General features: G+C 37.3%; 2 protein-coding genes across 2 annotated transcripts; both read left to right on the forward strand.

Moving 5' to 3' along the window:
- The first annotated feature begins 13,981 nt into the window (after positions 1-13,981).
- Positions 13,982-20,751, forward strand: LOC117275986 (uncharacterized). The gene is made up of 2 exons (XM_033655333.2): positions 13,982-14,590; positions 20,413-20,751. The coding sequence occupies exons 1-2, from the start codon at positions 13,982-13,984 to the stop codon at positions 20,749-20,751; spliced, it is 948 nt and encodes a 315-aa protein (XP_033511224.2).
- A 183-nt stretch (positions 20,752-20,934) lies between these two features.
- On the forward strand, positions 20,935-21,243 carry LOC138902518 (uncharacterized mitochondrial protein AtMg00810-like). Its single transcript, XM_070190393.1, has one exon. The coding sequence runs from the start codon at positions 20,935-20,937 to the stop codon at positions 21,241-21,243; it is 309 nt and encodes a 102-aa protein (XP_070046494.1).
- The last annotated feature ends 5,149 nt before the right edge of the window (positions 21,244-26,392 follow it).

Below are 26,392 nucleotides of genomic sequence, written 5' to 3' on the forward strand. Positions count from 1 at the left end.
TACCAAAGTGGCTTGGAGGTTGCCCCGGAATGCTTCCAAGACCACAAGAAGCAAGTTGATATTGATTTGTCCTCTCCTTTCCTAGAAATCTAGCATTCCTAGCAGCACCAATGAGAAGGTTATGGGTCAGAGACTTTTCCAGGTTGCTTGATCATACTCAAACTCTCCTAAGTACCATTTGTAGCTATCTCGATATCCAAAACTGTTGAATAATTGGTCCAGGATTACCCATCCATCTTCAATGTTCCTCAAGCTTTGACTACCCGCCAAACCTAAAGCATCGAGAAACCTATAGCCGGGCATGGTGACCGGTAGTATTGGCTTCCTCCTTCTAATGGCAGCTCTATGAAGCTGGTAACTTCTTCTAATATTGGCACCAACTCACAGTCAGCGAACATGAAAACCACTTTGGTCGGATCCCAAAATTCTATCAGTAAGCGGGTAAGCACCCTATCGGCCCGGATGTTCAGTAAGGCAGTCAATGCTCCTAGGTGCATCCTGATTTCGTATCCATGCTCTCGATGGATGTTGTTCCACCATTTCTTTAGCTTGTGCGGTGCTCCCATTACCATATTGATTTTGGGAATGTTCTGGTTGATTTCCATTTTTGAAGAGGGTAGATAAAAGGGTTTGATAAGTGTTTGCTTCGAATCTTTAGTGTCTCATCATGATTAGTTCGTCTTTCCATAAACGTCATGTCATTGGGTGCATGACCCGTTGACATTGCGGTGGTTTTCCAAATTGTGTGTCGATGCCAAGGACCAACTCACCTAAGGTTTATGTAATATGACCTATGTTTGCTAGAGTAGAGTGTTTCCTAACTTTGAGTTGGACTAAATACTATGAGAAGTTATGTCTTGACCTAACAAAGCCATTTTCTGAAACTAAAGAATTTTGAAAAAAAGGTTCGGAGGGGTGTAAAAGACAACCCTCGTGTGCCATTGTGTATGATAGTATACAACCATGACTCGACAGGAAAGAGTGTGAATGACAGTATATATAAAGCGATAACAGATAGAGGGATGTTAATAATAATATTGAAGCAAGCAGATAAGTACATAATGAGCAAACATGATAGGTATGCACATAGTTGCAAATTAAACACAGGTAAAGCAGTATACAAACATTCCTAAATTCCAAATCCAGTCTAAATCTGCTAAGATTAGAATCTAAGTATGAATCCCCAGTAGAGTTGCCATGTTGTTGCACCTTATTTTGTACGAGTCAAAATAAGATTCAACTAGTGATTTTCCTGTTGATGATAAAAATGAGTCGCTACTTAATATTTAAAAGTATACTAGGGTACCTGTTTTAGTTATTAGATTATTATCCTATTAGTCTGCTAACCGATGAGATTTGGGTAAGGATTCTTGTTCTTCTAAAGGGAAGGTGTTAGGAACCCCCTAAAATCTACCTGAGGTTGCTGCATAGGACTTAGACTAGGTTTAAGGAATTAGATGTCTATATTCTACTTAGTGCTTAATGTGTATGACTTACCTTATATCACGTTTTAAAACTTATCGTTTTGAAAGGTAGGTAGTATATGTACTTTTAAAAGAGGATATAGGTTTCACTTATAAAAGCCTTTGAGAAAAGTCTACATAATTGAAAGAATTTTGGAAGTATATCTATAGTGTTTATATTTGCAAGCTTTGTAAAATATGGCTAAGTTTTAAAATACTTCATCTTTTAAAATGGTATGGCTACTTGTATAATTCTCGTAAAGTAAAGGTTGTTAAAGAAGTAGGCCTTAGGTATACCTTGAAGATTGATTCTCGAATTTTGTACTCGAATTCAAACCATTTAAAAAGTCCTTAATTGCAGCAGTGTTTGATCTGCAGAAATAGCCATCTTTTGGAAACCATTTCTAGTTCGTTTCTTTTTCTGCTTGTTTTAAAAAGAGAAGGCTGTTGACTCTGCAAATCTGTCTTAGTTTCAAAACTTCATGGAAATCGTTAGTAAAAATAATAGCGAAAGTTGAATAATAGAAGTGATTAACAATTAAAATGAATTACTACTAAGTTGCGGTACTACTCTTCGTTCTTTAAGGCTTGCCTATGTTGTGAATATAAATCTAAGAAGTGGAAGAAAAGTATTCAATCAATATCATCAGTGTTGGATACACAACAAACAACAACAAATAATTAAAAGCAATAGAGGAAAGAGATGGACTCTTGGTTTGGGCCTGAAGAAAATTAGACCCAGCAGATAGCGAAGACAAACAACAACAGCTCCAATAACTCCAAGGTTCAGGCAACGAATTTGAGCCTGAGTTCTTTGAGAACTCTACAGGCCCAATTTAAACACATGTACAAAAATAAAGAGAAAGTCATTAGACATGTAGCCCAATATGTTAATTAAACATAAGTGACACCAACATAGACCCAAGATAAACTGTAACAATCAACAGTAATCAAGAATGCAAAATTAATATGAAGTCACATATAGTAGAGCAATTCATAGTGAAAAACTTTGATTTTTATTGAACACTAAAACTAAAGAGATTAGCAAATGTCAATAGATTAAAGTCTTAGGGTAAAATTCCATTCATGGCCGAGATACCCTTTAGATCCCCGGCACTTCAAAGTTTACAAGCATCTCAAGAACCCGAGCAGTGCTTGTGTCAGGGAGATTAGTTCAACCATGAACTAAATTATACTCCCAAATAACCCTAGCTACTCACACTTACACTTCTCTGCAGGTTTATGTACTAATGAGGAACTTAATGTAAATCCCAATACCACAGTGGTGACTATACAAAAAGAGAGGTATTTTGTTTTTACAAATAACTATTTAGAACACCAAAACATCATCAAATTTGTCATAGTTTGCACACAAGCATACATTGTCTTATACTTTATCAGGCCTAAGAGTGCTCAACATGATCGGTATAGGTGCTGGCAAGCAATGGGAACATAACAACACATTAATATAAGAACTCAGAATAAGTAAGTCATGCGACTCAAAGGAGTATAGAAAGTATCAGATGTGTCAGTCTCAATAATCCTACTAGCATGTTCATGCTTATAAAAATCATTAGATGTGATCATGTACTTAGTCATGTATATATACTTAAGAGGAAATCTAATAACACTCCACTCCTCACTAAGTATGAGAGTTAACGGTCCACTTCAACATTCTTAAAAGGTCGGGGCAGGCAAATACATTAACAAGTAGCCTCTAAAGTGATTTTTTCATTCCACCTAGGTTGGTTAAGAGTTAAATGTACAGTCCTACATTCAAACAAGGTAAATAAATATTAAAGGGGGCCTCCTAAGTCCATGAGTAACTGCAGTAAACTTAGTATGTTTCATTAATATGGAAGCATAGTCACAAACATGATATACACGCAGCAATTCCCTTCTAAGATAGGGATGAGTATAAAACTTACAATGGATGACCTTTACATGCTATATTCTAACAAAACTACAATATTACGATATGACTGTGTACCAAACAACATGGGGTTATACTAACAATGTCCTTATAGTGGTCCAGAATGGTGAAATTTTATACTAGGAAAGTATATTCCAATTATAAGCTAAGCAGTTTAGTCTGTCATAATGAAGTTCTACAACACTTGATTCTATCAGATGGTATTCACTATAGCAGGTGCAACTTTTAATATGGTTTCTAGGCATGACTTGAACTAAATGGATAGCAACAAACAAAGCTACAATACAGAGGTTAATTAGAGCTTAATCCAGTTATTTTGAGGCATTATCTCATACAGTGAAATTTACATATCTGATAAAATAGTTATGGAAACTGACAAAAGGTTCATTTAAGATTATTAGTCAGTATCAGTCAACATCTAGGGGTTTATCAAGGTTCTCTATCCTCTATGTGATAGTACAACATGAAAACATAGGCCAGAGTGTGAGAGATAAGTAGGAACTTTATTTTAAAGAAGGATAGAGCACATAAAGACAAAGAGATGATGTACAAGAACACATATGAAACATTCTTTAGAAAGGCAAGACTAAAAATAGAATAGAGTCACAGATGCCATGTGGCTCAGATCATCAGAATAATTATAGAAGTTCAGAATAACAGACTGTTCACATTGAGTAAGCATGCTTTAGTTGTGCATGTTAAGTATGAAATTAATCACGATGAAGTTCAATTTAGCACCCTAGCACAACAAATGAATCTTAACATCACAAATATAAGTTAATCAGGTTCCTAAAGCATAATTTGGATTAGGTGAATAACAATTGCCAGAATATACATAAGAACAAGTGCAAAGGCTCAGCAGGTACTAATCCAGTTGATTCATAACATGTTTATATAATGGAATTCCATATATGATCACATATTCATGAAGGTTTGTAGAAAATCATCACAAAGATCTTTTAGAGTTATAGAATCACAGAGGCACATTAGAAGGAAGAGGTCGGGGTCCTATCCCGACCATCTAACAAGTGTTGTACTTTTAAGGCTTGTATATTGATTATTGTGTGTTTACTATGTTCTGCATGGCCTTGCTGGCCTTGATAATGTTATGTTGACATCTATTGTGGCCTTGTCAGCCTTAGACACATTCGGCCTTGTTTGTGTGTATGTGTGTGTATTTGTTTTGGGTTGTCCACCTATCGATGTTGTTATATCTTTCCTGGCTTCAGATTGTTATATGTTGTGGCCTAGTCGGCCCCAAATGATTTGTATCTATTGGTTATATGATTTTAGGTTGATATGCTCGGTCAAGTGAGGCACCGGTAGTTGGTCTCTCCTCCCCAGATTTGGGGCGTGATAATATCGCCCAACTTCCCCATAACCCTTTCTTAAACTACTAACACAAACACACAAGAAACAAAACAAAACAAATCTAGAGGGGCTGGGGATGGACCATTATAAAAAAGAGATGATAGAAGAGAGAAGATAGATGAAAGATGAACTTACCTCGATTGTTCGTGCAAGGGGAACTGGTATAGAGGTGTTGAGGGAGAGAGAGAGAGAAGAGTTAGGGAAAGAACAAGGGTTGGGTGTGGTTAAACAATAATAGGGAAATAGGGGAAGGTTTTATGTGTTTTATTCCGACCGACCTTGGCTTGCAGGGGATGCTAGCGACTTGAGGTCTCTATACGAGCACTAATATTCTATCATAACAATGCTCATGATTTTCGTGATCCACTGCCTCCAAAAAATTGAGGCTTCCTTAGGGACGCCCAGGTCTCTCGCAATGTGAGGACTTACGGTGATCCCTATGGAGGTTGTCTTCTATATCTTTTTACTTGTTACCTTCTATCTTGATATCCTTGATTCGAACCTAGTCTTACCGTCTTATCTTTCACCTGCACCACTCATGAGACATGTCAAGTGACGAAAAATAAAATAAAACACTAAAATTAAAAAAAAAAAAATTGGGTTGTCTCCAAACTAGCGCTTGATTTCATGTTGTAGCACGAAGTACAAGTACAACAACCATGTGTTTCTTCCCATGAAACACCTAATTAACATCGCAGTATGATGCAGAATCCCAACCTAGACATCAGTGAGTATAACCTTTGTATTTTTGCGATCGAAGTCACCTCCTTAATAATGCTTAACTGTTTGCCCGTTCACTAAGAATGTCCTTTCACCATTTGTTGTTCGTAAGTTAATCGCACAATATGGAGTGAATTTCACCACCTCAAACCAAAATGACCACCTTGAATTGATCTTTCCAAGGAAGGGTTTGAGCCTCGAGTCGAATAAGAGAACCTTTTTACCTGGCTCAATGTGACATGGCTGCATGTGTTGTCGTGCCATCTTTTGGTTTTTTCATTGTAAAGTTTGGCATTCTCATAAGCATGTATCTTGAAATCGTCTAACTCATTCAATTGCAATAGTCTCTTCTTATAAGTTACCTTTGTGTCCATGTTTAACATTTTGACTGCCCAGTAGGCTTTATGTTACAGCTTGACCGATAAGTGACGTGCCTTTCAATACGCCAGCTTGTACGGTGACGTCCTAATTAGAATCTTATATGTAATTCTATATGCCAAAGAGTGTCATCTAACGCCACTGCCCAATATTTTCTATTAGTGCTCCGAATCTTCTCTAAGATTTGCTTCACCTCTTTGGTAGGTAGAGCGACCGCTTCTACCAACTTTAAGACATAGTCCACCGCTAGCAAAATATACTTGTTCCTATGAGAAGATGGAAATGGTACAATGATATTTAATCCCTCAAACATTAAAAATCTCAACTTTCAGGATACTGGTTAATGGTATCTTATTCCTTCTGGTAATGGTCCCAGTTCTCTGACATGGATCACACTTCTTTTGAATGCATGAGGATCCTTGCATAGAATTGGCCAGTAGAATTCCGATTGAAATACCTTAGCAGCTTTTCTGTCATCCCTACGGTGGCAACCATAGGTTGAGGCATGGTACTTATACAAAATTTGGACCACCTCCTTCTTTAAAAGTATCTCCTCATCAACTGGTTGGCACACAACCTGTAGAAGAATAGTATATCCCAAAAGTAGAAGTTCACATCATATAGGAACCACTTCCTCCCCTCAGTTGGTAGCTCTAGAGAAAGTACTCCACTCATTATGAATTTCACATAACCAACATACCGTGGAGGGAGATCATGTGTGATGGAAAAGAGTTGGTCATCTTAGAATATTTCCTTAATCTTTCCCCCTTCTTCCACATGCTTCTGGTTCTCTAACATTGATTAGTGATTAGCTACATAATTCTATGTTCCCTTCCTATATTGTATTTTCAAGTCAAATTCATGTGACAATTAAACCCATCTCATTAATCTAGATTTGGATTCTTTCTTGGAAACCAAATACGCGATGTCTACTAGATCAATGTGGACGATGAATTTAGTTCCCACCAAGTAGGCTCGAAATTTATCAAATGCCCACACAACTACCAAGAGTTCCATTTTAGTGGTTGTGTATTTTATCTTGGCATCATAAGGTTTTACTAGCATAATATATGGAGTGAAACACCTTTTCCTTTCTCTTACCCAACACTATTTCAACAGCGAGGTCATTCGCAACACACATTAGTTCAAACAGTAAAGACCAATCAAGTGCGATGATGATTGGTACAGCCACCAATCACTTAGCCTTAGAATGACTTCACCATATATTTTTTTACCAACCTACACAAAGGAGTAGTAGGTTTAGAAAAATCCTTAATAAAACATCCATAGAAACCTACGTGTCCCAAGAAGCTGTGGACGCCCTTCACAAAGATGGGTGGTTGTATCTCTCAACTGCCTCCACCTTAGACTTGTCTACTTCAAACCTGTGCTTTGATACTATATGTCCCAAGATAATACCTTCTTGCACCATGAAGTGACACTTTTTTCAATTGAGCACTAAGTTTGTTTCTTCACAAAGAGCTAGAAAAATTGCCAAATTCCTTAGAAAATCATCATGGGACGACCCAAAGACTGGAGAGTCATCCATGAAAACCTCTAAATATTTCTCCACCATGTTAGTTGAAATAGCCATCATACACATTTGACAATTTGTCAGTGCATTGCATAATCCGAACGACATCCTCTAAATGCAAAAGTTCCATAAAGACAAGTAAACATAGTTTTCTCCTGATCCACTAGAGCTATGACTATTTGATTGTAGCCCGAGTAACTGCCAAGGAAACAATATTACTCATGTATGGCTAGCCTTTTCAAAAACTAATCAATGGAAGGAAGGGGAAAGCAATCCTTTTGTGTAGCCTTGTTGATATTTTTGTAGTTAATGTATACTCTCCAGCCCATCACCATTCTAGTGGATGTCAACTTTTTTTGCTTGTTCACCACAATATTCATTCCTCCCTTTTTCTGCACACACTGGACTAGACTCACCCAACTTCTATTAGAGATGGGAAAAATGATCACAGCATCAAGCCGCTTAATAATCTCCTTCTTCACCACTTCCTTCATGATGAGGTTTAACCTTCTCCATTGTTCATCACTCGGTTGGTGTCTTTCTTCCAATATATTCTTATTCATGCAGAATAATGGACTGATTCCCTATCTATAATGGTCCAGCCAATGGCTTGCTTATAATCCATGATCAATTGCAACAGTTTATCCTCCTGCAAATGAGATAGACCAAATGAGATTAGTACTAATAGAGTTTCATAAGTACCCATATTGGCATAGCGTAAGTGCGATAGTAAAAGCTTGAGATCAAGTTCTGGAGCCTCCTCAGTAGATGATTATGGTGGTGTCAAAACCAAAGATCTATAAATTTCCTCAAGTATCTTCAACCCATGGACATACTGATATGTCGTGTTGAGAACTTGCACTAACTCTTATACTAACACGTCTTCACACTCCTTTTATCTCCTAGCAATGCCCTATTCAGAAGGCCTTCCATGATTATGTACAGTGCTATTCTTGCTGCATTTTCATCCACGACTGTAATTATGGCCAAGTCTTCGTAGTGAGATTGTAATTTGAGTTCTCTATACACATTGAAAACCTCTACTCTGTCGCCCATTCTCATGGTCATTTGATCTTCAAAAACATCAACAATCACTCGGTCAGTGTCTAGGAATCGTCACCCTAAGATAAACATGAATTTTTGATTAGGCTCGTAATCTATGATGATGAAATTAGATGGGAATATGAACATCCCCACTTGGATCAACTCATCTTCAATAACACCCTCTGGAATTAGTAAGGATCTATCTACTAATTGTAATACCACTGTAGTAGGTCGAGGATCTCCCCGCCCTAGAAGTTGGAACACGGACAAGGGCATCTATCTTATGCTTGCCCCAAGATCACACAAAGCTCGCCTAATTGCATGCTTCTCAATTGAAATTTGGATTGTGAACTCCTTTGATCCTTCAATTTAGGAGGTAGCTTACTCTGAATTCTCGAACTGTACTCCTCTATGAGTGCAATGGTTTCAAACTCAGTCATCATGTGCTTATTTTCCTCAATATCCCTGATGTACTTTGCATATTTTGGTAATTCTTGTCAGATTTCTACCAATATAATTTTAATTTGAACTTGCTTCAAAATATCCATGAAATTATATGCTGGATTATCCTTCCATTTCTGCAATGTTTTAGGGAAAGGAGGCAATGGCTTGTCAACTATAGGTTTATGGCTTTGTCGCCACCTCTTTCTCTGCTTTTCCTGCCTCTTTCGTAATTGTAAGATCAATTTTTGCTTTGGTATACTTATCATCAAAAGTCACTTTCTTCTTGGATGGGACTTCCTATAGATCTCTCCCGTTTCTCAGTGTCACAACATTAACTTGACACGGTTGGGTCGTTATGTTTTCCACCTCTTAAACATACATTCTTCCTTGAACAGATTTAAAATAACATTTGAACTGTAAATATGGTGTGGATATATGCTCTACATATCTGGCTCTGTTTACCATCTAGCCTCATTGCTCAACCTCCTTGCTCGGTTGACCTTTCCAAAGAACTTTTACCGAAGCAATCTTTTTTGACCTTAGTTTCTGCAATTGACTGTTAAAAATAGCTATCAGCTCTTCTTCATAGGTCAAATTATCATCCAAATTCACTATGTTGAAGTCCAAAACATATGACTTATCTTCATTATACTGTCAACGCGTAGAAACATAAATTACCGAATGAACCCCCGAAAGGCGAGGAAGCAAGCAAGCTTATAAGCTACCTCATCAACTCTATCTAACACCTAAAATGGGATAATAAACCTCAGACTCAACTTTCTTTTCTTCCCAAACCTCATTTCACCCTTCATGGGTGAAACTTTCAAAAGTACCTTATCACACTCCATAAATGCCACATCGTGAACCTCCTTGCCAGCATAGCTCTTTTTCCTACTATGAGTTGTACGAAGTCACTCGTGAATCAACTTCACCTTTTCAGAATCATCTCGCATTTGTACTCAAATTTCACCTAGATTCACCGCGCTCAAACCAACTAATAATATAATAATCGACCATACAAAGCCTCATACAAAGAAATCTGAAAGTTAAACTTATGATGATAATTGTAAGAAAACTCTGCCAAGGGCAAGAATTGGTCCCAGTAACCTCCAATGTCAATCACACAAGCTCCTTAAGAATCTAAATGGTCTGGTTGAACTTACATCAGTATGCGGGTGAAAAGAAGTGCTAAGCACAACTTGTATACCTAACTTCCACCGCATAACTCTCTAAAGTGAGATGTGAACTGAGCATCCCGATCTGAAACAATAGATATAGGCATATTATGCAAATGGACTATCTCTCGGATGTAAATCCGGGCCAGCCTCTCCGAAGTACAAGTAGTCACCACTGGTATAAAGTTCACAAACTTAGTAAACTATCAACGATGAACCAAATGGCATAAAACTTTCTCAAAGTACGTGGTAAGCCTACCACAAAATCCATTCCAATATGCTTCAACTTCTAGTCCGGTATAATCATTTTCTGAGTCTACCCACCTGGGTTTTAATGTCATGTTTCATCCTCCACCATCAATAATGTTGCTTCAATTTACGATACATCTTCATAACACTTGGATAAATAGAATGCCACAAACTGTGAGGCCCCTCAAGTATTAATTCCCTCAGACCATCAACAATAGGAACACGCGAGCGACCCTGGAGTCGCAATAATATCTACGGACAAAAGGGTCGCATTTGCGACACTGTATATGCGGTCTCACTGCGAGCCTGACTAATTTTACCGACCTTTTACATTTGCATTGCATATGTGACTCCACAGGTGTGTCCACTTCCTTCATAGGTGCATAAATGACCCAAGCTTACCAATCTTCGCAAGCACACTTACGATATCTGTAGGTGTGATTTTGCACCTGCGGCCCCCTCTTCGCATCGGTAAAAACACCCCAGATCAACTCAATTCTGCAGATGCAACATACTAGTCGCACCTATGTCCTTGCACCTATGCTCAAACTTTCGTTAGTGTATTGCACCAAACCAGAACTACCAAACCATTCTCAAATGGTCTGAAACCAATCTGAAATGCACCCGAGTCTCCTCGGACATTGTCTATTCATACCAACAAGTCTTAATATCTAATCCAAACCCAAAGATCCAAATCATCATGAATAAAATAAAATCTACAAATCGAAGACAAAAATCCATCTCTTAACTTTCAAACCATCCAATTTTTCCGAACACGTCTGAATCATGCCTAAACATTTCGGATTCCAAATTAATTTCGCATACATCTTCCAAACCACTAATTGTGCCTATTCCAATTTTCAAAATAACAATCTAAGTCCGATATCATTAAAGTCAACTATTGGTCAAACCTATAAACTCTCTAAACCTTCAAATTTCCAACTTTCTACAATTAGTTCATAAATCTTTTAGGAACCTCCAAATACAAATTCGAACACACACCTAAGTCCATAATTACAATACTAACCTATTCTCCAATCACCAATCTGAAGTCGTCTATTCGAAATTCAAACCTTGGTCAACTCTTACAACTTCGGCTTCCAACAATGGTACTATGTTTTATATTTTATTCCTAAACCTTTCCTAAACCAAACCAACAATCCCTGCAAGTCATAAAACAACAAACAAGCATACGTGAAGCATCAAATAGGGAAATGGGGCTCAAATACACAAAACAACCAACTGGGTCGTTACATTCTCTCCCTATTAAATAAATATTCATCCTCGAACGAGTTTTGAATCATACTTGGAATGTCAAAATGATGAGGATAAGTGCTCCGCATATTTATGCTCAGTATCCCAAGTTGCTTCCTTAGACAATTGACCTCTCCATTTAACCTTCACTGATGCAATATCTTTAGATCTCAATTTCTGAACCTGCATATCCAAAATGGGCACCTACTCTAATTCATAAGCTAGATTCTCATCAAAATGCACTTAATTGAAATCCAACACATGTGATTGAACCTTATAACACTTTCGAAACATGAAAACATAAAATATCGTGTAAATTACCGATAAGCTGGGTGGCAAAGCAAGTCTGTAGGCCACCTCACCAATACTTTCGAACACCTCAAATGGACCAATATACTGAGGGATTAACTTGCCCTTCTTCCCAAATCTCATCACACCCTTCAAAGGCGAAACTCTAAGAAGCCTTATCACCCTCCATAAATGCTACATCACGAACCTTCTGGTCCGCATAACTCTTTTGTCTAGACTGAGTTGTGCGAAGCCTCTTCAAAATCAACTTCATCTTCTCCAAAGCAATAGACCAAATCTTTGTTAGATCCAAGTTTTAATTATAAAAAATAATATATCTTTGCTTGTAGGAACACTCCAGGAGCAAAGGAAAGGAAGATTGTCAAATATCTATGAAGGAAGACAAGAAAGAAGGAGCAAAGAAAAAGAAGAGAAAGATCCTCTAAGATCTAACAGTCCATACGAAGGAAGATAATAAAGGAAGGACAAACATCAAAGGAGATTGAGATTGCTTAGAATCCTCTTGATATATCTATCAATGCACTAAACATCCACTTATTAAAGGAAGGCCGTTGACTCCCGAAATCAAGGAATCTATTTTAGGCTGTTTGAATGAAAGAAAGATTTGCTCAACGACGGAAAGCTCTATCAAAACCACCAGTCAAGACAAATCAACAGAAGCTCCACACTTATTCTTGAAAAGAATCATTCTACGATTCATTCCAAGGAGCAATTCCCTTGGGTCTGTAATCTCTCATGATATGCCACAATCAGGATTAAAAGCAGAGCCCTCAAAGTGTATATATACAGTGAGACAACCAAGAGAAGAAACATACTTTGATCGAACCAAGTTTGTGCTCTTTGCTCTACTCTAAACAAGCATTGTAACCCGAGTGTGATTTATTGTGTAACTAGTAGAGAGAAGGAAGAGAGAAAAATATTTATGAGGAATTGTATCAAAATTACAATGAGTTTACTTAGTACAAAAAAGGCAGTTGGTGTTCGTGACAACATGAACACACATGTACGATGTTTTCAAGGAGTTTTGAAGAGAGAACCCTCTTGCAACCCAAGGGGATTGGAGTAGGATTCACATTGAATCCGAACCAGTATAAAAATACTTGGTGTCATTTAATTCAACATTTTACATTCTGTCTTTAGCTCTTACCTCGCATCTATTTCTAGTCGGCTAATTGTTAAACTAGTCAACTACTTAGCTATAAAAAGAAAAATCGACAATTAACCCCCCTCCTCTTGCACTTCCAATTAGTATCAAAGTGGGTCTCACATTTTGATTTTGCTTAACAGCTAGTAAGAAAATATCATGTCAAATTAAGTAACCATCGGGGCTCTATTCCAAGAAGGAACTTCACAGGAAAGGTCTCCATACTTTAATGGACAACACCTTTTGCATTGGAAAGTTCGCATGGAGATCTATGTGAAATACTATGATGTCAAAGTTTGGCACATAATCAAAAAGGGAGACTATCTAATTCCAATAGAAAAGTCTGGCATGAAAACAAATGGACAAACATCCACTGAACCCATTGATCTAGATGAGTATTCTGATAAGCAAATGGCAGTAATACAAGTTAATACCAAGGCATGAAATCTTCTATACAATGCCACAAGAGGAGAAGAATATGAGAAAATCTCAATTTGTCATACTGCTAAAGAAATGTGGGATAAGTTGGAAGTAACTTATGAATGGACAAGCAAAGTTAAGAAAACAAGGATAAATTTGCTTAGCCATGACTATGAACTTTTTAAAATTAGAGAAGGAGAATCCATTGAGAAAATATTTGCTCGATTTAGCAAAATTATATTATATTTCAAAGCCTTTGAAAAACCATACTCAAGAGGTGAGACAGTTAGAAAAATTCAAATGAGTCTACGTACTACTTGGCAAACAAAGGTAGTAGCTCTTGAATATCAAGATCCAGGTAAATTGACATACGATGAACTACGAGGAGATCTCATTGCCTTTGAGAAAACATATTGCTAAAAACAAGTACAGAAAGAAAAGAAGAAAATAATTGCTTTCAAAACCTCGATCGAAGGATCTGAAGATAAAAATGAATAAGAAGCCGAGGAACTAGAACAAGACATAGCCATTGGCTCCAAAACAATGAATGGGCTAATGAGAATATACATGAATACCAAAAAGGGAAGAATGTCTTCCAGAAGAAACTCAAGGCAATACAACGAACAAGAAAAGAACGATGGAAAATGGTATGCATGTGGAAAATATGGTTATACACAAGCCAAATGCCCAGATCTCAAAAGAAAAGTTTCAAGAGGATTTAACAAAAATAAATCCTTTGGAAGCTATAGTGATGAAGACAATTTAGAGCATGAGGAAATTGCAAACCTATGTTTCATGACTATATTAGAAAACGATATGAACAAGTTCTCAGGTTGCTGGACATATGAAGATGTTTACGATGACGACATCAAGGAAGCAACAGAAAATTGCTTCATGGCACGTGGTGAATCTAGTGTGGTAAGACCTTATGAATGTGATAGATGCAATGAATTACAAGACATTCTTGATCTCACCCTAAAAGAGTCTCAAAAGATTCTGAATGAATTTAGGAGACTAAATAGGGAGAAGAAGGACTGGAAACTTAAACTTGAAGTTTGTGAAATCGAAAGAGATGTTATTTTAAGAAGAAGTTCAAGAATTAAAATTGCAACTCAATGGAATGCGCAAATCCACCAGTCACAGCTTTGTCAGGTCAAACCAAGCGACTTATAAGTCAACTGGAAATAGACCTATTGAAAATGGATCTAGTTGTGACACTGCCAGTAGATCAAATGGTAAATCCATTCCTGTATGTCATTGCTGTAATAGAACTGGACTTAAATATTCTTTTGTAGATTTTGTAACTCAAATATTCCAGGATGGATCTAGAAGCCCAAAAACAATAATTACTAGAACTAACCAAAAAGGACCTACCTAAGAGAAGGTACTAATTTTATTTTATAGGAACACCATAGGAAAAGTCAAAAAAAGGGAAATGGCACCTAGACAGTTCATGTTCCAGTCACATGACAGGCGACAAGAATCTATTCAAAGAAGGTACAAAAATAAATGGAGGAAAGGTCAAATTTGGTGATGATTCGAAAGGTAAAATCGTTGGCATCGTTTCAGTTCCATTCAATAATAACTGGGATATCACAGTAGTTTATCTTATGGATGGACTCAACTATAATCTTCTGAGCATAAGCCAACTGTGTGACTCTAGATATGAAGTCAAATTCAAGAAAGCAGACTGTGCTATTGAGGATGAGACAAGTAAAATTATTCTGCCAGGAAAAATGTATTAAAATGTTTACATTCTAGACTGCATTGAAAGTTTAGATGGTCACATTTGTCTGGCATCCATATCTAATGACCCATGGCTTTAGCATAAGAAACTTGTCCATGCAAGCAATGCACCTAATTGCAAAACTTTCTAGACATGACCTAGTCATTGGTCTTCCTAAGCTCAATTTCTCTAGGAATCATGTATGCGATGCATGCCAACTTGGAAAACATACCAGAAACTCTTTCAAACCCAAAGATATTGTATCCACAACCAAGCCCCTACAACTACTACACATGGACTTGTTTGGACCTACTAGAACTATTAGCATTTGAGGTAAACAATATGCATTTGTTATTATTGATGACTACTCACGCTTTACATGGGTAATATTTCTATCACACAAAGATGAAGCTTAGAAAAACTTTGAGATCTTCTACAAAAGAATTGAGAGATAAAAAGGGTACCTCATTTCAACCATAAAAGCGATCATGGAGGTGCATTTGAGAGGACATCATTTGAAGAATTATGAAATAATCAAGGATACACTCACAACTTCTCAGCCCCTAGATCATCTTAACAGAATGGAGTGGTTGAACGCAAAAACAGAACTTTACAAGACATGGCCAGAACAATGATATTAGAACACTCTCTACCAAATCACTTTTGGGCAGAAGCAAGCACGGCGTGCCATATTCTCAACAGATGTCTAATACGACCTATTATAAAGAAGACTCCATACGAACTGTGGAAAGATAAAAGGCCAAACATAGGATACTTTCATTCCTTCGGAAGCAAATGCTTCATTCACAACAATGGTAAGTTCGATCCAAAGAGCGACGAAGGTATATTTCTTGGTTATTCAAATAATAGTAGGTCATTTAGAGTTTATAACAAACGTACATTATGTATAGAGGAATCAATTCATGTTATCTTTGATGATAATAACCCTGAAGGAATCATTGCAGGTGATGAAGACATCAATGAAGACGTATCGAAGACGAATGAATCTTAGGAACAAAAGAAACCCACTAACAGCAGCAATGAACCTACAACGTCGACTAATAAATCTATTAGCGATCATGCTGAAGCTCAGAAGGAGTCAACTACTCATCCAGATGAAACAAGACCACATGAATGGAGACGTAAACGTGAATATCCATAGAAATTCATCATAGGAAATCCAAATGATGGAATGAAAATCAAAGGAGCCCTCAATAAAAAGTTTAACATCGCACTTATATCTCAAATCGAATCAAAGAAGGTTGACGAAGCCTTAAAAGTGTCAGGACCCCAATTTCCCTCCGTAGGATGTCATGATAGAACCTAGTCTTTAAGACTAGGTAAGCCTAACACTTACTGAATAAATGGCAAAAGAATCAACCAACAACTATTAAATATGAGACCGAAATTTTTATACAAAGCCAACAATCCCAACACCGGTAGTACAAGTCATAAGCTCAACTGAGTTTGCTAGAAAATCTCTAAGTACAACTATTCCGGAATAGAAATAAATTGTACACAAATAACTTCTGAAGGTGACTCCAAGGCCTGCGAACGCGACGACAGGTATACCTTGAAGTCTCCACAGCTATATCTGATCAGCTATCTAACAATCCACAGACTCCGAAGTACTTGGATCTACACAAAAATATATAGAAGTGTAGTATGAGTACACCACGGTCGATACCCAGTATGTATCAAGACTAACCTCGATGGAGTAGTGACGAGGTACAAGTCAAGACACTCACTAGACAAAGTAACCTGTGCAGTATAGAAGTATAAATCTAATAATAGAAAGCATAAATCAGTAAATGACAACAAAATCAACATGTGATATAAACAATAAAGCAACAAGAACACCAAGAAGTATCGTTGAAACCAAATAAGGAACACAGAGGACAATCAATTAATCAAGCCGTGCTAACACAAGATTCATAACGAAATCACCCTGTGATACCTCATCTCATAGTCACAAGTCACGGGTCTCAACCCACCATCATGTACTCACGACACCTCGTGTCCACATCTCGAATCATAACCGCACGGACAACTCACATAATAATATCTCAATATGCCCGACATGTTCACAGGCTCACAATAACAATCCGCCCGCATGGTCACAGGCTCACAATTACAATTCACTCGGCATGGTCGCTGGCTCAATATCAACATGGAAACAGATAATACAAGAACACATGGGCATGATAAATAAATGTCAAGTTTCATACTCCTAAGCAAGTATAAGTGGCATGCTACAATGTATGCTTGAGCGAGTGTACTACTGCAGCCCAAGTCAACAAGCAATATCAAAGACATCGAGTAGCTCATTGAAACAGCAAAGCAAGTCACGTAAGTTGTATGACAAACACAAGGAAAAGCACACCATCACACGAAAATCACCAACACAATGTCTCCCAACCATCAAACATCATCCCTGACATTGCCACCCATATCTCTCCGATAGCCACCCTTATCACTCCGTGTAATAGACACCCTTATCACTTTGCCTTGACAATAACATTTTCCACCCTTATCTCTTCGATAGCCACTCGTATCACTCTGTATCACTCCGTATAATATCCATCCTTATCACTCCGCCAGGACAATAACACAATAGCCACCCTTATCACTCCGTAGATTTAACAACGGTGAAATGCCGCCCTTATGCTCCACATAACAACAACGGTGAAATGCCACCCTTATACTCCGCATAATAACAACGGTGAAATGCCACCCTTATACTCTGCATAACAATGGTGAAATGCCGCCTTTATACTCCGCATTACAATAACGATGAAATGCCACCCTTATACTCCGCATAACAACAGTGAAATGTCACCCTTATACTTCGCATAACAATAACCAAAACCACACAACAATTCATAAATTCTAACATCACAACAACACGACGTATCAACTCGTAACACAAGTGCCCATAGGCCACAACCTTTCCAAATATCCAACAATATCAATATTTCCACAACAAATAACCCACGGCTCAAACACAATGTGTATAAAATCTCAATAACAACAACAGGAATGGGAAAGTAACTCAACAAGGAACGACAACCCCTGTTTACACAACTTTAATTAAAATCGAGTAATGACTTTTGATAATCTCAATTCTAATTAATTATTTAAGGATAAACTCAATAGTGAAAGTATTTTCATGAAATGGCAAACTTCAGCTCCTAGTGTATGAATTAGGCTAACAATGAAAGAGATGGCACGAACTAGTACTACGTCTAAATGCATGAGAATAATACGGCAACAAAAGGGATATCATGTACAATAACTTCAACTAAGAATAACTCCACAATAAAAGAAATCACATAATCATCAAAGTGATAACAACTTCATATAAATCATAAAAAAGCAAACTCAATAAGTAAAGAATATGACATGTAACGACAACTTCAAATAAAGCACGTGATAATAGACATGATGAATAAAAGATACAACATGTGCTAACAATTCAAAATGAATACATGAAAGAGTCTAAACCGGTCAATTTACACATATAAGCCCGAGTACGTATTTGTCACCTCACGTACACGGCTTTCACATGACACAAATAGCACAAACGACTCGAATCCTAAAGGGTAGTTTCCCCACACAAAGTTAGGCAAGATACTTACCTCAAAGAAGCTAAATCGATACTCTAAAATGACCTTCTCATGTGAAATAATCTATGGACGGCTCAAATCTAGCCAAAATTACTTAATATCATAAATAAAAATCATAGGAAATAATGTCGGATAATAAAGTTTCAATCTTTAATGAAAACTAAAAGTCAACCTCGGGCCCGCACCTTTGAACCAGACAAAATTTATAAAATTCGAACACCCATTCAATTACGAGTCCAACCATACTAATTTGATCCAATTCCGACTCCGAATCGATGTTCAAAATCTAATTATTATCTTTAGAATTTTTTTTGATAAAACCCCCAATTATCCGATCAAAACATGGATTAATTCACAAATAAAATACTGGAATCATGTTAAAATACAAAAAATAAGATTATATATATTGACCCCCATGAAAATACGAGGAGAACACCGCAAATATCACCTAAATCGGAGCTCTAGAACTCAAGATATGCTCAAAATACCAAAAGAACGCAGTTTGATTTTTTTATACACAGGCATTTCTGTTTTTGCGCCCAAAAGGCCGCACCTGCGCATTTACAGCTGTTATTTCCACTTTTGCGGACCACTTTTCGTACCTGCAGGGTCACAGATGCGGACCCAACTTCGCATCTGCGAAGCACCATCACCAACTCTCTTCTCCGACACTAAAATGAGCATAACTTATTATACGATGTCCAAATTTGATGATTCTTTTTGCTATTGCTCCGTAATTATGATACAAATCTAATAATTAAATAAAAATAGAAATTGGAGATCATTTGATTAATATGGTATTTATGCTTGAAGACACGACGTCGAAACATAAAAAACGAGGGCAACACAATCCAAACCTATCCGAAACTCACCCGAGCCCCTAGGGACCCTGTCTGAACATACCAATAAGTCCCAAAACATAATGCGGACCTGTTTGAGGCCTCAAATCACATCAAACAACATGAAAACTACGAATCACACCTCAAATCGAACTTAATAAATTTATGAACTTTTAACTTCTTCAACTCGCGCCGAATCATATCAAATCAACTCGGAATGACGTCATATTTTGCATGCAAGTTCCAAATGATACAACGGAGCTATACCAACTCCCAGACTCGAAATCCAAACCCGATATCAATAAAGTCAACTCCCGGCCAAACCTCTTAATCTTCCAAACCTTCAACTTTTCAACTTTTGCCAAAATGCATCAAATTAACCTACGAACCTCCAAATCTAAATCCGGACATACGTCTAAGTCCAAAATCCCGATACGAAACTATTGAAATCATCAAAATACCATTCTAGAGTCGTCTACATAAAAGTCAAACTCCGGTCAACTCTTGCCACTTAAGCTTCTAAAACTAGAATCATTCTTCCGAATCAATCCCGAATCATCCGAAAATCGAATCCGGCCATACACGCAAGTCATGATACACAATAAGAAGCTTCTTGAGACCTTAAGCCACCAAAAAGAATGCTCAAAATGACTGGTCGGGTCGTTACAAAAAGATTCCAACTGGGTACAAGTCATGCAAGATGAACTTGATCAATTTGACAAAAATCAAGTATGGAAACTAGTGCCTAATCTAGAAAATGCTACAATCGTTTGAACCAAATAGGTATTCAGAAATAAGTTAAATGAGGATGGAAAGGTAGTTAGGAACAAAGCCAAATTAGCTGCTCAAGGCTACTCACAGCAGGAAGGAGTCGACTATGATGTCACGTTTGCTCTGGTAGCTCAGTTAGAATCAATTCGTATATTACTTGCATATGTATCTTTTAAAGGTTTTAAACTTTTTCAAATGGATGTTAAAAGTGTGTTCTTAGATGGTTTTATTGATGAGGAAGTATATGTAAAACAACTTCCTGGATTTGGGAACTCACAATTTCCTTACCATGTGTACAAGTTGACTAAAGCCCTCTATGGACTAAAGCAAGCCCCTCGAGCTTGGTATTAGAGGATGAGTTCATTTCTAACTGATCATGGATTTACCAGAGGTAAAGTAGATACTACATTATTTATCAAAAGATCCTCTGAAGGTAATATCATTATTCAAATTTACGTCGATGATATTATTTTTGGTAGTACTAACTTTATTTTGTGCAAAGATTTATCAAATCTCATGCAGAGTGATTTCGAAATGAGTATGATGGGAGAGCTTACATTCTTCCTTGGACTTCAAATTCAGCAATCAAAAAAAGGCACATTTATTTTCCAGACCAAGTACACTAAGGAGTTGATTCAAAAGTTCGGCATGAGAAATGCTAAAGCAATTGGAACACCTGTGAGTCCATCAACCACTCTTGATAAAGAAGATAAAGGAAAATTAGTGGACGAAACTAAGTATCGTGGAATGAGTGGATCACTCCTATACTTAATTGCTAGTCGACCAGATGTCATATTCAGTGTGTGTAAATATGCCAGGTTTCAGTCAGCTCCTAAGGAGTGACATTTAACCGTAGTGAAGTGAATAATTCGCTATCTTATCGGAACTACTTCGCATGGACAATTATATCCACCTTCTAACAATTTTAAACTTGAAGGATTTTCATATGTTGATCTTGCAAGTGAAAAAGAAGACAGGAAAAACACTAGTGGAATGTGTCAATTGCTGGGAAAAGCATTAATTTCCTGTAATAGCAAAAAATAAGGATCAGTGGCATTGTCTACCACTGAGGTAGAGTACATTGCCATTGGACAATTTTTCACTGAACTACTCTGGATTTCCCATTAATTGGGTCACTATGAATTATCTTTTAAAAATTTTCAAATATTCAGTGACAATTCTAGTGCTATATGTCTCTCAAAGAATCCTGTGAATCATTTTAGAGCTAAGCATACAGACATCAAGCATCATTTTATTAGATATCATGTCCTTAAAGGAGATATAGAATTAATGTTTGTGAGCACTAATGATCAATTAGCGGACATTTTTATAAAACCCTTGCTTGAAGATAGATTTTGTGTTTTGTGGGACTCTCTTGGCATTATTTTGCTTAATACCAAAAATTAGGACCTATGTGACATTATTTATTTTTATTGCCACATTATCTGCATGTTTCCTTATGTGTGTAAGTACCATTAATGATGTGCCTCCTATTTTTCCTTTTTCACAACTTTTCAGAAGGAAGTCAATCATCACGTCGTATCTCAGACGCCTTTTCCTTTTCTGCACTCAACCGTCAATCGCACCTCTTTTTAGTCTACTTTCACCATTCTACTTCTCTCACATTGTTTCTATCACCAAACCCTTCCCTTCATCTCAGCAATGGCGAAAACTCCCATAAACCCTTCTGCCTCAACCCAAAAAATCAGTCGCTCCAAAACAAAACCTTCGTCACAACCTCCAGAACCAGTCAATCTAGGGTCAGACCCCTCGGAAGAATTTTCCTCTTCACAAGAAGAACTCTCTGATGATGCACGTAGCCTTAATGAGAAAGCCCTAGGAAAGCATCCGATGGAAGATAACTTTGAGTCGCTCACCCACAAAATGCCCAAAGCAGATCTCTCAAGCTCTCTAGATTCTGACATCAATTTATGAGACACCGAAGTAGAGATGTCTTCATCTCTTTCAAAGATAAACCTATTGCCCATGGCAGGTCATTGATCTGAATGACATGGAAAGATGCAATTGCAAGGTTAAGTAACTCTTCGACTTCCGAGGATGGAAATATATTCTTTCATTGCCTCCTCCAAAGGTATATGAATCTCTTGTCAAAATATTTTATGTAAATCTTCGTTCCCCAAAACCTGACAAATTAAAGTCTCTAGTTCTTGGTAAGCGCATTGTACTGGACTGTGCCCTGTTTGATTCTATTTTTCAGTATAAGTGTTCTAAATTTTCTATGTTGTTCAAATATACCTGGCCCAAAGACTTCAAAATTTATTTTGATCAAGCAAAAAGATGCATAGCTGAGTCACCCACTAATCCCCTATCTTGTCAATTAGGTTCTAGTGATGTTAGTTTTGAAACTCGCATTCTAGCACACATTGTGGAAACCACTCTTCTTCCCCGTATGTGATCTTTCTCAACCTTCTCCCAACGGGATACTTTTCTTGTTTACTGCCTCCTAACACAGCATAAAGCCAAGTTGTCCTCCTAGGTCAACAATTTCATGATTGAGAGTGCCGATGATCCCACAAATCTTCCCTATGGAATGGTCATTACCCATATTCTCGAAGCCCACGACATCTCTCTTTCTAACTATGCCTATGTCACTGTCACTAAGTCCTACAACTCCAGAGCTTTTTCTCGCAAGGGATACGTTGCTGTGAAAGGCACATGGATAAAGAAACAAGACAGTGAAGCCTAGACTGCTCCAACTAACTTGAAAGTCAAGTCCTCTATTTATCCTACCAGTGTGTGTGACCTTTATCGGATGGTAAAGCTAACTGCTATCAATGAAAAGTTGGCCATCATCAAGGATTTATTGGTCTCCACTCAAACCACAATTGGAGATATTCATGATGTATCAAAGTAGACAGACTCTGATGTATCCAAGATAAGAGTTCAAATCCTCAGGACAACAACGAATGCAGTAAAAGCTTTCAAGGAAGTGCATGACAGGATCGATGGGATATCAATCACATTCAATGCTAGCTTTGATCGTCTGAAGGAGGCAATTTGCAATACTCTCACTTATTTTCTGCATCGTTGATGAATGGATGTTTAAGACAGTTTTTTATTTGCTTTTGAACTGATTATTCAGTCATGGGGTTGTACTATTAAGACAATTACTTGATTTTGCATGCCTAACTAGTTAGATATTACTTGTTTTTACATGCAGTTGGTGTCTGTGATAACATCTGAAGATTTCAAGGAGCTTTTAAGAGAGAACCCTCTTCTAACCCAAGGGGACTAGAGTAGGATTCAGATTGAATCCGAACCAGTATAAAAATATTTGGTGTAAAAAATCCTTATATGGGAGGCGATGTCGCTCTCTGAGATGATAGAAACAGATGCACTATGTAAGTGAAAAATCTCTCTGATGTAGATCTGAGCCAACTTATCTGAAGTGTAAGAAGTCATCAATAGAATGAAATGCGCTGACTTGGTCAACTGATCAACAATGACCCAAATGTAATCAAACTTCCTCAAAGTTCATAGAGACCCTACCACAAAGTCCATAGTAATGCGCTTCCACATTCACTCTGGTATACCAATCATCTGAAGCAAATGACCCGGTTTCTGATGCTCATATTTGACATGTTGACTATTCAAACACCATTAAACATGCCCAAAAATATCCTTCTTCATCTTTCTCCTCCAATAATGCTATTGTAAGCAATGATACATCTTCGTATTACCTGGATGAATAAAATACCACAAACCATGAGCCTTCTCAAGAATCAACTCTCTCAAGCCATTAACATTAGGAACACAAATTCGACCCTAAAGTCGCAATACACCATCATAACCAATAGCCACCTCCTTAGCACCACCTTGCTCTAATGTGTCCTTAAGGACAAGAAAATGGGGATCATGATACTGCCGAGCCTTAATGCGCTCAATCAACGACTCTGAAATCACACAAGCAAAGACTCTGCTAGGCTCAGAAATATCCAATATCACCAATCTATTGTCCAACACTTGAACAACCATAGCCAAAGGCCTATCCACATCAGGAATAAATGCCAAACTCTCCATACTTTCTGCCTTTTTACTCAAAGGCATCTGCTATCGCATTATCCTTTCCCAAATGATACAAGATAGTGATATCATAATCCTTTAACAGCTCCGACCACCTCAATTGCTTCAAACTCAAATCCTTTTACTTGAACAAATGCCGATGACTCCGATGATTAGTGTAAATCTCACATGACACACCATATAAGTAGTGCCTAAAAATCTTGATCGCGTGATAATTCTTCTCATGGAGCTTCAACATGTGAGGTGAATGGTAATCACCCTACCGTCATGTATCAACACACAACCAAGGCCAACGTACGAAGCATCATAATAGACATTAGACATCCCCTATCCTTAGGGCAATACCAAAAGTGAAGTTGTAGTCAAAGCAGTCTTGAGCTTCTGAAAGCTCTACCCACACTCGTCGGACCATCTGACCTGAGCGCCCTTCTGAGTCAACTTGGTAAATGGAGTTGTAATAGCTGAGATCCCCTCCACAAAGCGATGATAGTATCCAGCCAAACCCAGGAAGCTCCTAATATCCATAGCGGTAGAAGGTCTGGGCCAACTCTGAACTTCCTCAATGTTCTTTGAATCCACCTTGATCCCATCACTAGATACCACGTGGCCCAAGAATGCCGTAGGGGAGTTCAGAAAGGATCTGATCGTAGATAGATACTTCAATGTCTGTGGGGGTGCAAATCCTTTATATACTAATCTATTGTAGAACCTTACTCTCTCTATTACATTACTCTATTTATTTTTTATTTTTTTCATATTTTAGCATCAAATTTTGTATAAGATAAGTTGATTGAAGAAGTTTTATTTAATTAATAAAATTTCCTCTTTTTTTTGTTTTGTTTTTCCACCCAACCAAAACTAACACTTGGAGAACTTAGCATACAACTTCTTCTCCTTCAGAATCTGAAGCACAATCCTCAAATGTTGCTCGTGCTCCTCCCTACTACAGGAATATACCAAGATATCATCAATGAACACAATAACAAAAGAATCCAAATAAGGCCGGAACACACTGTTCATCTAATGCATGTAAGCTGCTGGCGCATTAGTCAAGCCAAAAGCTATCACCAAGAATTCATAATGCCCATAACGAGTCCTAAAAGTTGTCTTAGAGATGTTTGAAGCCCTAATCATCACTTGATAATATACCAATCTCAAGTCAATCTTTGAGAAAACTCTGGCAACCTGGATTTATCAAAACAATCATCAAAGAGAGGCAATAGATACTTGTTCTTGATGGTAACCTTGTTCAACCGCCTATAATCGATACACTTTCTTATATAACCATACTTATTCTTCACAAATAGACGTCCAGATCCACTCCTCAAATAGTAAACGGACACGGTCGCATACAATATAATTTACCTAACTATAAGTCGGGATCGAATCCCATAGAGAACAATATATAGGCAATTAGGCAAGTAAGAAAATTATTGCTTATTATGCCAAGCCTAACACTAATAAGGGTTTTGAGAGAATATTTATATCTAAAGTAAAAAATGTAACTATCCTAGAAAGCGAGTAAAATGATCAATGGCTACAAGCATGGATGCAATGGGAATTACACTTAAGTAACAATCCAATGTATTTTATGATTTTACAAATATGAGCGAGTTTATGTTAATTAGCCCAGGATATTAATTATATATTAGCTTCATCCAAAGAATAACAAGACTTCCTAATAGAATTCTCTCTAAAATAATTAAGATATTAAGTGCACCTGAAAATGGTTACAAGTAGTTCAATCATATCCCTAGGTAGAATCTATAAAATGAGGGTTAACGCCTCAAGTTCTTGTTAATTAATCTTTTTCAACCCCAAATTACCTTTTCCAAGATTAATTTGAAATTAATGGTGACTCATATGGTTAGCTAATCCCTTTGGAAACATTAAAGAACAAGAATAAGTAATGAAACTATAACTCACTTCAATATTAATAAAATCATTC

The sequence above is a fragment of the Nicotiana tomentosiformis genome, chromosome 12 (assembly GCF_000390325.3).
Source record: "Nicotiana tomentosiformis chromosome 12, ASM39032v3, whole genome shotgun sequence".
Taxonomy (NCBI): domain Eukaryota; kingdom Viridiplantae; phylum Streptophyta; class Magnoliopsida; order Solanales; family Solanaceae; genus Nicotiana; species Nicotiana tomentosiformis.

Excerpts from the sequence above, each read along its gene's own strand:
- LOC117275986 (XM_033655333.2), top strand. The coding sequence starts at position 13,982 with ATGAATGGGCTAATGAGAATATACATGAATACCAAAAAGGGAAGAATG. Across the intron at positions 14,591-20,412 it reads ACCAGTCACAGCTTTGTCAG|GTATTCAGAAATAAGTTAAA; the intron begins GTCAAACCAAGC and ends TGAACCAAATAG.
- LOC138902518 (XM_070190393.1), top strand. The coding sequence starts at position 20,935 with ATGAGTATGATGGGAGAGCTTACATTCTTCCTTGGACTTCAAATTCAG.